At 43.8% G+C, this 16884-nt stretch overlaps 1 protein-coding gene across 2 annotated transcripts in view; it reads left to right on the top strand.

Annotated features, from left to right (window-relative positions):
- The window catches only part of STXBP1 (syntaxin binding protein 1), an 83600-nt gene extending 74083 nt beyond the window's left edge, over window positions 1-9517 (top strand). For both annotated transcript variants that reach the window (XM_010587611.2, XM_003407716.4), the window contains one exon: window positions 7482-9517. In XM_010587611.2, the coding sequence (XP_010585913.1) occupies window positions 7482-7539 (58 nt within the window). In that variant the 3' untranslated portion in view covers window positions 7540-9517. The remainder of the gene's footprint in view (window positions 1-7481) is intronic.
- Window positions 9518-16884: the final 7367 nt, after the last annotated feature.

Genomic DNA, 16884 nt, shown 5'->3' with positions numbered 1-16884 from the left:
TGAAAAGCAGCATCATGAGGCGGGGAGTGTCTGATCATAGAGTCTAACAGGCCCAGGCACAAATTCGTGTTCTGCTACTGCTAAGTGGCATCACCTGGAGCAAGCAACGCAAACTCTCCAAGCTGCAATTTCAGCAAAATGGGGTTAATAATACCTACTTACAGCCTTGAGCTAGGCCTTAGATGGGATTTGACCGCTTCCCAGCATTGGGCCTCATGTCCAGAGATGCTTAACGAATGGGAGGTGAATTATTAGCCTCCTCCTTCACCCGTCAGTTGGAGGTGGACAGGCACGCTGTGCAAGTAGACATGGCCCAAAACACACCGGCCTGACTGCTGGACTCTGTCCGGGGCTTCCCCTGACCATTTCCTACCACTTTCTAAGTCTGTCAGACCTTTCTGGTATGTCCTATTGGTTTTTCAGAAGATTAGAGGAAGCATCTCCTAGGAGTGGTTTAATGCAGGAGGGGAAGTTTTGTTTTGTTTTCCTTCAGGAGCTTCCACAATTTCTAGGGCTGGAAGCGGAAGAGTGAACTGAGAAAATCTTCCTTTCTGTTCCATTTTGTCCTAAACAAAGTGGAGTTGCTTCTGTCCTGGGTGCCTCTTGACATTGATTGACATATGATTGTCAACATATACGGTGCTGGCCGTGCTCTGACCTTTCCCCTGAAGCCTCCTGCCCTCAGTGGGAATGCACTCAGGCGGAGTTAGGTGGGAGGCCAGGATCCTTCGTCTCCCTTTGGAAGACGATGTGCTCTGCACTCAGCGGGAGATTATACGCTCCAGTGCATAAGGATTGCTTCACAGGCCATTTCCACATGAACCTCCACAGTGGAAAGGCCCTGAGCTGACCCAGCTGGGAACACTTCTCCAACCCCCCCAGTAGTATCACTGCTGGTCACAGAGCCAAACACGGTCTTTATCTCAATAAGAACGGTCAGTTTTATATACTCCATTCTGGGGTAACCAAGTCACGGTACCCCCAAGCTATCAGAGCGAGCAGGCTCTGCAGACCAGTCTATATGGCTGATCCTGGGTACTTGAAAGTGGACCTGATGCTGCCAACCCTGCCTTCTTGATGCCCCAATCCAGTGGGGAGATTGTGCATCCCTCCTCCTCCGTCTCCAGACTTCCTCAAGCTTCCCCTGTCTGGTCACCATTCCTTCTTATAATCAGTTTTTCCTTTTGGTTACACAGGCCCGTGATAAAACTCTCTGCTCCCTGCTTGTGTGCGTTGCATGAATGTTCTTGGATAATTCTGAGCTCAGACACAGCTTTCCTGGACAGATGCTGTCACAGCGAGGTTTTTGGGTGTAAATGTTCCTCTCCATCTTTGAACCTGACTTGAGGTTCCTGGTTGGGAGGTGGACACCTGGGAATAGAAAGTTGGCCACGCAGATTCATGAAGAGGCCTCGCCCAGACAGCCGACGTCCACTGTGTGTCCTCACCTGCCTGCTGCATGCCAGCCATCTGTGTCGCCACTGTGAGAGAGAGTGTGTGAGTGTGTGTGTGCAGCACGTGTGTGCCTCGCTTTCTCATACCTCGTTGGCTGCGCAAAGTGTAGGCCTAAGTTGGCATGTTCCTATAACGCACCTTTGTTCAAGCAGTCAGCTGGCCTCTGTTCTCCCACAGGTTCTACTCATATTCTTACTCCCACCAAATTTCTCATGGACCTGAGACACCCCGACTTCAGGGAGTCCTCTAGGGTATCTTTTGAGGATCAGGCTCCAACAATGGAGTGAGAGCCAAAGAAACAAAGTAAAAGCAGCTTATTACAGAAAAGAAACTCTTCCACTCTGAAGGGTTTTCTTTGATTATTCCTTCACTCTTTCTTTATTTTTCTCTTTTTAGTTTATTATTTATTTGATTTTCTTTCAACAAGAAAATGCTTGCAGTTCTTAATGCCGATTGAAAATGTGTCCAATGCTGCCTTCAGAAACCCTGCCCTGAATCTGTCCGGGCCTCGACTTGCCAGCTCGCTCATGCCTTGGGTTACCTGCTGCTCAGTCAGACAGCTGCAGGCCACTGGGTTTTAAACTGAAAATGATAACTGCTGTGAATGGCCCTCAGAGAGGGAGCTGGAAGTTGAGGATGGCTGAGGCATGGTGCCCAAGCCTGCCAGCCCTGAATTTGTGGGCACTGAGTAGGGAACATGTAGCGTTCTGGTTGTGATGGTGTGGGAACTTGAGGGTGAGGCCAGGGAGTGTTCAGGGAAGGTCTGTCCAAGATGGCAGAAATCCAGTGGAGGTGTTCATCGGAGCCTGATCAGGAGGACAGCTTGTAGGGGGCTGGCAGTGTTACCGAAGTCAAAGCATCAGAATAGACTCCAAGTGGATGGTAGTTAAGACATGCAAATACCTTTTTCCTGGGACAGGCCCATATCCCAGGGAAGAGTTTCTAAGGAGTGACTGGGTCACAAGCCATCATGGAAAGAGCTTTTGTCTTATATTCCTCTGGGGGAAATTGTACTTAATAGTTATTTGCTCTTTCAGTAATTGCTTTTACTTTCATTGTCTTGTGAGATCCTTTCAGGAGCCAAGTAGTCACACCCCTCTCTCCCACAGCAGTCCCTTGGTAAGATCTGAGAGCCTGTGGGTAGAAATCTGTTGGTTTTAATGAGCATCTTCTCTCCCTACCCAGTGTGTGCCTTTACCCAGCTCTCAGTTACCAGGAACCTGTTGTCTGTCTGGTAGACTATCTCAATTCTATTCTTTTTCTGATTCCCTCTCACTTTCGTATGTGTTAGGAACCTTCTATAATGGGTTTAAAGGGCAGACTTATGCTGAACAACTTCATGATAGCATTAGGAATTCCTTAGCTTCTTTATGCATCCTACGGTCTGAGGCCACATCTTATACTCCTGACTTTGTATACTCCATCAATGATGGGCCCTGAGAACACCCTTCACCCTGGGCTGAGACGTGGCCTGGCGAGTCATTGAGAGTGCACTGTTGGCAGTGGAGAGAGACTTGGGCTTGGAGTCAGGAGGCTAGGACTGGCCTCCAGCTCAGCCATGAGCACCCCATGTGACCACAGGCAGTCATTTCCACCTCCGGGGCCCGGGGCCGTAGTCAAAGAAGACAGGGGGGCTGGGTCTCAGGGCCTGAGGTTCCTGTAAGCTCTGATAGTCTGTAATGCAATCATTCAGATTTGTAACTCAAACCATGGAATCTTACCCACTCTCTCTCACTTTCTGATGAACCTCAGAACAATGGTCCATCAGACCCTTGGCTAGGTAACAGTCAGAGGTCTGCTTGTATGTAAAGAGAACGGTGCTTCACACAAAAAGGGCTTGTTTTAACACGCAAAAAAGGGCTGTTCTAAAGGGAGGAGGAGGAGGTAAGCCTCTTTCTCTCCTCCTCTTTTCTTTCCTTGACAGAGGTAAGGAAAAGCCAGTAATTGTGATCCAGGAAAGTGGAGCTGGTTATGGCCCAGGCTGTGGCTCTCATCCTGCCCGGACTCCCCTTCCCCTAGAAAGCGGGGCAAATGGGTTGTGAATGAAAGCAATTATTTTAGAAAGCATTCCTTAGAAGTACCTTGAGAGGTTGTCCATCAGACATCTGGTTCTGTGTGCAGATGGCAGGTAGTTGGATGGCATTTGTATCAAGAAGTATTTTAGGGCATCTCGAACAGCCATGTTTTCAGGAGAGACCACAGCAATGGCAGACCACCTGCAGGGTCTTACAGAATTACAAACCCAGGCCCACTGGCTCCTGTTAGGATGAATTCCCTGTTTCAGAAGAAGTCTATCTTTGGCAGAGTGTTTTCCTTGATCAGCAGAGAGGATCTGGGCTGCCTTTAGAGCAAAGAAAGACCAAATAGACTCTGGTTATACATTCTTGATTCCTGAAATGATTTGTTGGTAGTGTTGACTTTTAGAGAGTTTAGTTAAGAAAAAGCAAGACACAGAGCCCTAAGGCCAGTGAGGTCAGAAAACAGATTAGAACCTGACTAGGCCCTTCTGTCTGGATTGCCCAGGTGACAGAGAGCAGGATGGTACAGAAAGTGAGGGAGCCTGGTGTTTCTCCTCCTAAAGTGTCAGTATGTGCAATTACTTCCTTTTTAAGAGATGCTTTCCTGCTGGGCAGTGAATGAAAGTTCCCACAGGCCCTGCGCGTGGCTGAAGCACAGTCTGCTGTCCCTGCCCCAAAGCCCCTATACCTGAGGTGGCTCCCCCGAGCTAGCAGAGACAGCTGAAGAGCACAGAAACCACCAGGACTCACTGTGATCCCTACTACTCATCTCTTCACATTTGCTAAGAAAAGAAGCTTTCTGGTTAGATTTTCACCTCTGTGTCTCTGTCCTATAGGGTTGCTATGAGTCGGAATCGACTCGACAGCACTGGGTTCACTGGGTTGGTGTGCTGGGTGGTTTATGTGAAAAGTACTGATCATTAGGGAATCATCCAAGAGGCCAACAGAGGCAAGTGAAGGAGAAATCAAAGGCTGGATTAGAACTATAATACTTGTGCTTACTACTTGGGAAAATTTTTTTTTAGTTTTTTATATTAAACGTTTTGCTTGGTCTCAGATTGGGATCAAGTAAATTTCATTTTTCAGGGAGGCTGAAATTTGAATCTGAACACAGAGCCAACCCAATGTCCCGCAGCTGAAATATAAGTGTCCACTTGCCCATCCTCTCCCATGACCAGGAGGCCATAGGGTGCCCTGAGTTGGGAGACCACAGGCATAACTTCTGGCCCTGGCTCTGCTGCTAACGTGCTGTGAGCAAGCTCTCCACCCTCTGGGACTTCATTTTCCCTTCTGTGAGGTCACATGGTAGGCCAGGTCACTGTTTTCCAGACCTGGATGATCACCAGACTCACCTGAGTTGCACTTAAATAAACACATTCCCTCATGCCACCTTGGATATTCTGAGTCAGTAGGCCTGTTTCAGCCAAGTTCAGGAACGACTGGGCCAGCTGATCTGTAAAAATTCATTTGATTTTAAGATTCTATCAGTATAGAAAGAAGGATTTTGTCCTACCAGAGCCTGCTGGGCCTGCCACAGCTTTGAAAACATGGAAACCTTCATTTGGATAGGCCTCAACTTTGTTTTTGGTGACCAGTACTCACATTTCATAATCTTCCAGTTTTGTAGAATAAGAGGGACCCCTCAGAGCAGTAGAACCCACTTGCTGCTCTTTATTGAAGGGTCAGCTACCCATAGGTTCAAAAGGAAAGCATTTGTAAAATGTGGATCTTCAGTGTTTATAGCAGTGAAAAGCTTGACCAAGGGTGTTAGAACAATACAGATTGTTGGATGGCAAGAACTGGCTTCCAGGTGATTTGGATTAGCACCAACTGGTCTGGTTCCTTTAGAGACCAGTAAGTTAAGGCCCAGGAACTTGCTGTTGCTGAGAGTCTTAGAGTACTTATCGATTATCCCCAGTATTCTTGGTCCTGGAATTTTTCTTTTTCAACCAAGACTGGGAACAACAGATGGTCAGTGATCAGATGATAGAAAATTCTGGAGCATGGATCCTGTTACCTCCTTTCGGCCCCTTCCAAATCCTGAGCTGTAAGCAAGCGTGGGAAACACTTTAGGATAGGCACCTGATCAGAGGAACTCCTCTTAATTTTTCCTTTAGACCGAGTCTGCCTTCTTCTTTCCTGGAACTTGGTTGGGATGGCCGGGGAGTAGGGTGTTAGGAACTGTTTTCTCTGGCATGTATGTGTACTTGTTGTTGCCTCTAACTAGGAAGCCCCAAGGTACTCCCTGCACTGTATATACAGAGGCCATTGTTCAGTGGGTAGACACACAGACTGCATAGAGTTGGGATTTGGAAGGCCCTCATTCTGGCAGTGGTTCATTGTTCTGAATGTGGGTCAGGTCTCATAACATTTATGTCCTATTTCCTCATTTATATATAGAGCAGCCTTTGACCTCTTTTAGGACTAGTAGGAAAACTGATAACCAGTTGCTGTCAACTCCAACTTATGGTGACCCCATCCATGTGTGTCAGAGTAAAATCGTGCTGTATAGGGTTTTCAATGGCTGATTTTTCAGAAGTAGATTGCCAGGCCTATCTTCTGAGGCACGTCTGGGTGGACTTGATCCTCCAACCTTTCAGTTAGCAGCCAAGCATGTTAACCATTTGTACCACCCAGGGACTCCAGGAAGATTGATAAGGCTATAGAAATGAGTGCCCTTCAGGGGAAAAGACATACTCCCGAAACCCGAGCCACATTTGCTTAAGGAGCCCCAGGTCTCAGGCCTCACCCTTGGCATCTCCGGGAAGTAGCCAGGACTGGTTCTTCACTCAGAGCAGGGGCTGGTGGCTGGGGCTTAGGCCACGGAAAATGGGGGTGTGGGAAGAAGGCCCTGGCACTAGAGAGGGCTTTACAAGTTTTCTGCCTCATCTGGACTGACCAGAAAGGTTAACATAAAAGCCTTCTGGCCCCGGGCCCACAGTTCGTCTCAGTCACGGGTTAGCTGAGCAAGTAGCGGTCAAAGGCATAGGGACCCTGGTATTTGAGATCACGCCCAACAAGCTGACCAAAGTGTTCTTTTGCTGACCCTGGGGTAGAAATCTGGCATCCGATGAGTCCCGCGCCCCTCCCCACGAAGGCCCGCTCCTTCGCCCACGTCTCCAGGGAGGCACATTTTCAAGTACGGACGTCTTTTGTTGAGTTCTTCTCTCCCACCAGGATCTTTCTTTGACACGCACTGCTGCATGTGTGCAGTCCTCATGCTCACACACCACCGATCACTCCTCTTCTGTTTGACGGTCCATGTCCAGACCACACGCCCCATATGCATCATTTGGTCACTGCACTTGTAGAGTTCTCTCTCCTTATGAAAAAGGCTTTCATTTATTTTTATTTTTTTTTGTTTTTGCAGTAGAAGTATATCTAATTCCATTAGCTTGAATTTTTGCAAGCATTTCTAATTTCTTACAATGTGCGGTCTCTGCAAGGTAAGGCCTCAGGTCCCCCCCCGCCCTTTCCCTTTCACACCTGAGGTCCCAGCCACCATGTCAGTACCAATCAGCTGGCTCCCAGAGGTCAGCGGACTCCCCTAGGGTGTTTGTCCATTCTCTTCCTCCCTACCAGGCACCATTCTTTCCACTCGCAGTCCTCCTACCAAGCCCTGTCCCATTCTCAATAGTTTGTCCCACCATATCGTTTGGAATTTCTCTCCCTGGCTTCACCTTGAGGTTCAAGAGAGAATTAGCAATGCAGCTGCCTTGTCACCTGGCAGATGGCACTAAGCCCTGACTGAGAGGCAGACTCATCCCTCCGTACAGCCTGGGACCCTGCCTGAGCCAAGGCTATGTGTTGTTGATCCACAATCCCTAAATACCTCCCAGGCCTATACTGACACAGCTCCCAGCCCCAATCCCTTTCACTTCCACTAGACCAAGACCAGGGTGGGGGAGGGGGACAGATGCAGGTCTGGGGGTGGAGAAGAGCAAGAAAGGAAAAAAAAATGTTTGAAACCAGAACTCCCAAGCTCACTCTCTTTTCTGCCTCCCCCAGGATCCACGCACATTCTCACCCCACAGAAACTGCTGGACACGCTGAAGAAACTGAATAAAACAGATGAAGAAATAAGCAGTTAAAAAAAAATAAGCTGCCCCTCCAAACAATGCACCCTCTCCCGCCATGTTCCACAGCCCCCCGCTGGCCACCTGGTTACTTTGCTGCCCCTCTCTCCCGCCAGCGCCCCCCACCAACTCTGCACGCCCTAGCTCTCGCCGCTGCTGCCGCTGGTTCTCGTGTTTGATGACACCCTCTTCTCCTTTGAAACAAAAGAAAATAATGCATTGTGTTTTTTAAAAAGAGTATCTTATATATGTATCTCAAAACGAGAAATTCATGTGCAGATGACGCACTGCTGGAGTCATTTTTGGACTGTTTAGAATGAATGGATACTGTCTCCCTATTATTTGTGGCTCTGTGACCTTGTACATTACCCAAATCAACATGTGGAAATTGCTTGAGTATGGAAAGGTAGAAGTTTGGATGTTGTTAAAAACTTGTTTGGGGTTGTCCCTGTTCTTGTTGGGAATCATAGAACTGTCTGTGCTCTTGGAGTATTTCAAACTGAGGATTAATCTCTTCTCTTCACTCAAGTTCCTATCCCTCCGTGCCTGCTTTCCTCCACATAAGCTTAAACATGAAGTTCAGGTGACATCTCGTGGGGCTTGAGGTGAAATAGACCTTTGTTTTTCCTAGTGACTCATACTCAGGGTGGTGTGGCTAGGGGTGGGGGCTGGGGTGTTGGGTTCTGGCTGCCGCCCTCTCCCTCCACGGCCTGTCATGCTCTCTCCCTGGCCCGTTTCCACAGTGTTGTGATCCTGAAGGAAGTTGTTCTCAGATCCGTTTGAGTCATGATGTCCAGACAAGTGAAAAGCGAGCTCCCAGCCAGATACCTTAATCTCTTGGAGAAGCAGTTAGGCTTCATCCTATTGATCAGACTCCTTCCTTCCCAGGCTCACCCCTAACAGGGGTTCTTTTTCTTAGTAGGGTAAGCTGGATAGAGCTCAAGGGTCAGGAATGGACTAGAACAGAATGGGTTCTGGAGCCCCCTGGTCAAAGGGCCCTTTCCTATAGAGAAGGGTTCTTGGCCCTGAGACTTCAAACTACCCGAAGAATTGTCCACTGGATTTATACAGACACTACCCACCCAGCAAGCAACTTTTGTCTGATTATCCCTAGTTTAAGATACTTCATAATACTTTATTTTGTGTAGTGTGGGGTCATATGTTATTGTGCTTGTAAGAGAAAAAGATCATTTTATGCTCTGTATAAAAACTTAGCTGTATAAAACTTAGCTCTAAAGCAAAAATTAAAGATGCAAATGCAGGAAGGATGTCTTACCATCCTCAAGACTCAGCAGTGCTCCGTTCTCCGATAGTGAGCACAGCATTTGTTCCGCTGCTGTAGTCATGAAATATAATCACAGTGGAAGTCACAAAAAATGTCCCCCACCCAGCCCCCTTTCTGGCCTTTAACTCCTGCAGACTGTTTGTATATTACTGTCTCGTGATGTTGTTGCAAACGTGGTGTATGCTAGTTCAATGCAGCCTTCTGCCTTCCTTTCAGAATACGTTCCTCCCCTCCCCGTTAGGTGCATTGTGATATTCTCTTTTCAAGCCTTTGAAATCTCCCCTTGGCACTCAGATTAGTTTTCAGGTCTCTCTGTCTTCCTTCTCCCCCTTAAGATATCTTATTTCCCTAGGACAGAACTGTAGATACTTGCATTGGTTTTGTTTGTTACTGTTACTGCCTGTTTCATCCCTTCCCTTTGACCCAGTGATGCTCATGCTTCAGGACTTTGTTGAACATGTTGGTTTTCCTTTCTCTGTTATTTATATAAAAATAATTTATCAAAAGGATATTTTAAAAAAGCTAGTCTGTCTTGAAACTTGTTTACCTTGGAATTATCAGAATCTCAATGTTTGAAAGTATTGAAGCACAAACATGTATCATCTCTGTACCGTTCTGTACTAAAGCACTGGAGTCTAATTAATAAATCAATCAATCAGCACCATCAACGGTGTCCAAGATGACTCCTGGTCTGGCTTTGCCTTGGGGAGTGAAAGGAGAAAGCTTTTCTGTGGTCCACTGCAGAGGAGTCCAGTCACCTCCGGCTTGAAATCTTTTAGATCCAAGTCACCATTATTTGCGTTAGGGTCTACAGCTGTCTCACATTTGGGGACAACCCACGAAGCTCGTCTTGGACCTCCAGCAGCAACGATCATTACCTGTAGAGGCGGTAGCTCCTCCACTGCCCTGTTTTTCCTAGAATGTCTCTCCATCTCAGAGACTCAGGGCTCTGTCTTTGCAGATGCTCCGCGGCGCCGTGGTACATGTGGTGACAGTGGATTAGATCATGCTGTCAGGTCACTTTATCAGTGTTCACTGTTCGCCTTCTCCGGTCCCTGCTGCCACAACATCCAGCCCACATGCAGTGAGATTTCCGCATTGGAAGCTGTTGGGTGGGTGTCCTGCTGGTCTGGAACCCTATTTGTGACCTGGAAACACTGCAGTGAAGTTGGTCCAGCTTAGGGAATAGCCCTTAAGTTAGGTCTGAAGTCAGACTGTAAACTCGCTAGAATGATGGGCACAGGGGAGTGGGATTCTTTGTGGGAACTTCTGTTTCTTCTTTTTTGTCCCCGGTCACTTTATCATTCAAATTCTGACCTGTGTAGCATGAAGAAATCTCACAACTCAAACCCACTTGGTGGAATTTGCACCACCATAACCCTGCTACAGGCTTGTGAGACTTGTCTTGTAAGGAGGCTGTGATAATAGTGACTACTGAGCTCCTGCTCCATGCCAGGCCCCTCATGTACCTTGTCTATTATGTGGGGTATCTCCCCATTTTACAGATGAAGAAGCCGAGGCTCAGAACACTGCAATAATGCAAGGAGATCACTCCAGCTGGGGAGCATCAAACGCTGATTCTGTTATGTCAGTAGCTACTTCACCAGTAACCAAAATGCCTTGGAGTGGGATCATAATTGGAGCTTTTAAATTCTAAATCGTTTTAAACCAAATTTACATTAAATAAAGCAAAGTAAATATTGTTTCCTCCTTCTTCCCAGGGTCATCTGTGTCCTTCCAGGCCCTGTGGTAGTGGCTTTCTATCCTCTCCCTGGTTGTTTCTATCATTCATTGACTCACTCAGCAGCAAACAAGTCTTTACGCTCCCGGTAGGAGTCCTGGCTCTTCTGTGTTACACAGCACATATGGAGTCTGCAGTGATGTTAAATATTCTCGGAGGGGCAGAGGGTTCTCAAACAAACCAAAGCAAATGGTGTTGAATCAAAAAGTAAGCAATTCTAAAATCAAAAAGGATCTGTAAAATGAAAAAAATTTTAGTACCAAGCAACAGTAATCAAGGCAGTAGAAGGAAAGACATATAGATTTAATGGATGAAATGGAAGTCCAGAAATGAACTCATATTTACAGTCAATTGATTTTCTATAAGAATGATAAGACAATTAAATGGGGAAAGAATAATCTTTTCAACAAATGGTCTATACAACAACTCTGTTGTTATTAGGTGCTATCAAGTCAATTCCGACTCATAGTGACCCTATGCACAACAGAACGAAACACTGCCCAGTTCTTCTGCATCCTCACAATTGTTGCTATGCTTGAGCCCATTGTTGGAACCACTGTGTCAATCCACGTTGTTGAGGGTCTTCCTCTTTTTCACTGACCCTCTATGTTACCAAGCATGATGTCCTTCTCCAGGGATGGATCCCTCCCGATAACATGTCCAAAGTATGTGAGACATAGTCTCGCCATCCTTGCTTCTAAGGAGCATTCTGATTGTACTTCTTCTAATATGGATTTGTTTGTTCTTTTGGCAGTCCATATGCCACCTCTGTATGCACATGCAAGATAATGAAGTTAGACTCTGACCTCACAGCATATACAAAAATTAACTCAAAATGGATCAAATATCTAGATGTAAGAGTTAAACCCAAAAAAACCAAACTCATTGATTCCAACTCATAGCAACCCTATAGGACAGAGTAGAACTGCCCCATATGTTTTCCAAGGACCGTCTGGTGGATTCAAACTGCCGACCTTTTGGTTAGCAGCGACGGCACTTAACCACTATGCCACCAGGGTTTCCAAGAGTTAAAAGTAATTAAATATAAAACTCTTAGAAGAAAATATATGTGTAAATCTTCATGGCGTTGAGTTAGCCAATGGTTTTTTAGATATGACACCAAAAGCACAAGCATCAAAATCAAAATAGGTAAACTGGACATCACCAAAATTAAAAACTTCTGTGCTTCAAATGTCAACATAAAGTTAGAAGGTAATCCAAAAAATGGGAGGGAATATTCGGGAGTCATATATCTGATTAGGGATTTTAATCTAGACTGTATAAAGAACAGTTAAAAACCAAAAAAAAAAAAAAAAAAACCCATTGCTGTCAAGTTGATTCCAACTCATAGCAACCCTATAGGACAGAGTAGAACTGCCCTTTCCAAGGCTGTAATCTTTACAGCAGCAGATGCCACATCTTTCTCCTGAGGAGTAGCTGGTGGGTTTGAACCAACAAACTTTCCGTTAGCAGTCGAGCACTTAACCACTGCATCACCAGGGCTCCTATAAAAATGGTGTGGGGGCATCGTCATCTAACCTTCTCTAACTTCACCTGGGGAAAGGAGAATCAAGATCATCAGCCCAAGATTGATTGTACAAGGCAGAGGTCAGACATGCCTCCTCTCTCCACCATCTTTACCAGTTCTGACACCAACCGTCCCTCCCATGGCACTCCTCTGCTGGTTCGATAATTCACTGCAATGGCCACACAGAACTCACAGACAATACTCATGATTGTGGGGTTTATTAGGGAAGTAACGGGTTACAATTCAGGTTCAGGAATGCTCAGGTTACAGCTCTTCCATCAGGACAGTCTCTTCCCAGCTGTGCACTCAGGCATGCCTCTCTCCAGCCCTAGGCCTCTGCCCTGCTCAGGCAAGTATTACAAAGCTCTTTCAGCTCTGCCAATATGTGTCCTGAGGCACCCTACTCTGCCAGTAAGCCTCCTGCCCAAAGGCACTCAGCCTTTTCGCTCCGTCTCCTGCCAGTCTCTCCTGCCCCCCCTTTCTCTGCCACCACTTCTTGCTGTCTTCAGTGTTACAGCTCTCTCTCAGTCTCCTGATGCCATAGAGGAGCTTCTCAGCTCAAGGATCCCAGGTCCAAAGAATGTGCTCTGCTCTTGGCCGTTCATCCTTGTTGGCAGTGAGGTCCTCTTTCTACTCTGGAATTGTCTGTCTTTTATGCCTAGCAGGATGGCAAAACTGACCAGTTCCCTTGGTGGGCCACAATTGCCTTTATTTGCACAGTACCACCCAATCACTTGAGTGGGAGTTACAAGACCATAGTGAGAAAATCCGTACAAAAGTGATCCACTGCACTGCAGCTCCTTAAAGAAAGCTTGCAACTCAATCAATAATAATAAAAACCCAATTAAAAAATGGGCAAGACAAACCAGCTGGTAATAGGACATAAGTGATTCAAAGGCTACAACAATCAAGACAGCATAATCTAGTAGCCCATCTACGTATATTGAAAGAAAACAAAACAAGATAAGACTCAGTGAGCAAATATAAAATAAATCATTACAATATCTTATAGATGGCTCAGAGACAGCAGGCAATATCAAACCACATAAAGAAGCAGACCATGATTGCTTCTACAACTCCCCAAATTAAAGAATCAAAATCTTTCCCAAATGAAGATATGATCCTGGAATTGCCAGATGCAGAATATAAAAAACTAATTTACAGAATGCTTCAAGACATCAGGGATGATCTCAGAAATGAAATAAGGCAATCTACAGAAAAAGCCAAGGAACACACTGATAAAGCAGTTGACAAAATAAAAAAGATTATTCAAGAACATAGTGGAAAAATTAATAAGCTGCAAGAATCCATAGAGAGACAGCATTCAGAAATCCAAAAGATTAGCAGTAAAATTACAGAATTAGACAACTCAATAGGAAGTCAGAGGAGCAGAATCGAGCAATTGGAATGCAGAGTTGGGGAGTTGGAGGATAAGGCAATTGACACCAATATAGTTGAAGAAAAACCAGATAAAATAATTAAAAAAAATGAAGAAACCCTAAGAATCATGTGGGACTCTATAGAGAAGAATAACTTGTGTGTGATTGGAGTTCCAGAACAGGAAGGGATAACAGAAAATACAGAGAGAATAGTTGAAGATCTGTTGGCAGAAAACTTCCCTGACATCATGAAAGACAAAACGATATCTATCCAAGACGCCCATTGGACCCCATATAAGATTGATCCAAAAAGAAAATCACCAAGACATATTATCATCAAACTTGCCAAAATCAAAGGTAAAGAGAAAATTTTAAAAGCAGCCAGGGATAAAAGAAAGGTCTCCTACAAAAGAGAATCAATAAGAATAAGTTCAGACTACTCAGCAGAAACCATGTAGGCAAGAAGGCAATGGGATGACATATATAGAGCACTGAAGGAGAAAAACTGCCAGCCAAGGATCATATATCCAACAAAACTCTTTCTCAAATATGAAGGTGAAATTAAAATATTTACAGATAAACACAAGCTTAGAGAATTTGCAAAAACCAAACCAAAGCTACAAGAAATACTAAAAGAAATTGTTTGGTCAGAAGATCAATAATATCAGATACTAACACAACACAAGGTCACAGAACAGGACATCCTGATATCAACTCGAATAGGGAAATCACAAAAACAAATAAGATTAATTTTAAAAAGAAAAAAGTGCTCAAAACAGGGAATCATTGACGTCTTTATGTAAAAGATTACAATAATCAAAAAGAGGGACTAAATACAGGAGGCACAGAACTGCCATATGGAGAGGAAAACAAGGCAACATAGGACGATACAAGTTAGGTTTTTACTTAGAAAAATAGGGGTAAATATTAAGGTAACCACAAAGAGGTCTAACAATTCCATAACTCAAAATAAAAACCAAGAAAAACAACGACTCAGCAAACATAAATTCAACTACTATGAAAATGAGCAACACACAATTTACAAAGAAAAACGTCGCAGCACAAAAAAGTAAGTGGAAAAATGAAATTGTCAACAACACACACAAAAAGGCATCAAAATGACAGCACTAAACACATACTTATCTATAATTACGCTGAATGTAAATGGACTAAATGCAGCAATAAAGAGACAGAGAGTCTCAGACTGGATAAAGAAACACAATCCATCTATATGCTGCCTATAAGAGACACACCTTAGACTCAGAGACACAAACAAACTAAAACTCAAAGGGTGGAAAAAGTATATCAAGCAAACAACAATCAAAAAAGAGCAAGAGTAGCAATATTAATCTCTGACAAAATAGACTTTAAAGCTAAATCCACCATAAAAGATAAAGAAGGACACTACATAATGATTAAAGGGACAATTTACCCGGAAGATATAACCATATTAAATATTTATGCACCCAATGACAGGGCTGCAAGATACATAAAACAAACTTAACAGAACTGAAAAGTGATATAGATACCTCCACAATTATAGTAGGAGACTCCAACACACCACTTTTGGAGAAGGATAGGAATTCCAATAAGAAGCTCAATAGAGACATGGAAGACCTAATTGCTACAATCAACCAACTTGACCTCATAGACTTACACAGAACACTCCACCCAACAACTGCAAAGTATACGTTTTTTTCTAGTGCATATGGAACATTCTCTAGAATAGATCACATATTAGGTCATACAGCAAACTTTTGCAGAATCCAAAACATCAAAATATTACAAAGCATCTTCTCAGACCACAAGGCCATAAAAGTGGAAACAGAAAAATCAGGGAAAAGAAATCAAATACTTGGAAACTGAACAATACCCTGTTCAAAAAAGACTGGGTTATAGAAGACATTAAGGAGGGAATAAGGAAATTCATAGAATGCAACGAGAATGAAAACACTTCCTATCAAAACCTCTGGGACAAAGCAAAAGTAGTGCTCAGAGGTCAATTTATATCAATGAATGCCCACATACATAAAGAAGAAAGAGCCCAAATCAGAGAACTGTCCCTACAACTTGAACAAATAAAAAGTGAGCAACAAAAGAATCCATCAGGCACCAGAAGAAAACAAATAATAAAAATTAGAGCTGAACTAAATGAATTAGAGAACAGAAAAACAATTGAAAGAATTAACAAAGCCAAAAGCTGGTTCTTTGAAAAAATTAACAAAATTGATAAACCACTGGCCAGACTGACAAAAGAAATACAGGAAAGGAAACAACCTGAATAAGAAACGAGATGGGCCATATCACAACAGACCCAACTGAAATTAAAAGAATCATATTAGATTATCACGAAAAATTGTACTCTAACAAATTTGCAAACCTAGAAGAAATGGATGAATTCCCAGAAAAACACTACCTACCTAAACTAACACGATCAGAAGTAGAACAATTAAATAGACCCATAACAAAAAAAGAGATTGAAACGGTAATCAAAAAACTCCCGACAAAAAAAAACCCTGGCCCAGACGGCTTCACTGCAGAGTTCTACAAAACTTTCAGAGAAGAATTAACACCACTACTACTAAAGGTATTTCAAAGCATAGAAAATGATGGAATACTACCTAACTCATTCTATGAAGCCACCATATCCCTAATACCAAAACCAGGTAAAGACACCACAAAAAAAGAAAATTACAGACCTATATCCCTCATGAACATAGATGCAAAAATCCTCAACAAAATTCTAGCCAATAGAATTCAACGACATATCAAAAAAATAATCCACCACGACCAAGTGGGATTTATACCAGGTATGCAAGGCTGGTTTAATATTAGAAAAACCATTAATGTAATCCACCATATAAATAAAACAAAAGACAAAAACCACATGATCTTATCAATTGATGCAGAAAAGGCATTTGACAAAGTCCAATACCCATTCATGATAAAAACTCTCATCAAAATAGGAATTGAAGGAAAATTCCTCAACATAATAAAGGGCATCTATACAAAGCCAACAGCCAACATCATTCTAAATGGAGGGAGCCTGAAAGCATTTCCCTTGAGAATGGGAACCAGACAAGGATGCCCTTTATCACCGCTCTTATTCAACATTGTGCTAGAGGTCCTAGCCAGAGCAATTAGGCTAGACAAAGAAATAAAGGGCATCCAGATTGGCAAGAAAGAAGTAAAATTATCTCTATTTGCAGATGATATGATCTTGTACACAGAAAACCCTGGGGAATCCTCCAGAAAACTACTGAAACTAACAGAAGAGTTCGGCAGAGTCTCAGGTTACAAGATAAACATACAAAAATCTCTTGGATTCTTCTACATCAACAAAAAGAACATCGAAGAGGAAATCACCAAATCAATACCATTCACAGTAGCCCCCAAGATAAA

Source organism: Loxodonta africana, chromosome 9 (genome assembly GCF_030014295.1).
Source record: "Loxodonta africana isolate mLoxAfr1 chromosome 9, mLoxAfr1.hap2, whole genome shotgun sequence".
Classification (NCBI taxonomy): Eukaryota; Metazoa; Chordata; class Mammalia; order Proboscidea; family Elephantidae; genus Loxodonta; species Loxodonta africana.
This window is presented reverse-complemented; position numbering and strand designations above follow the sequence as displayed.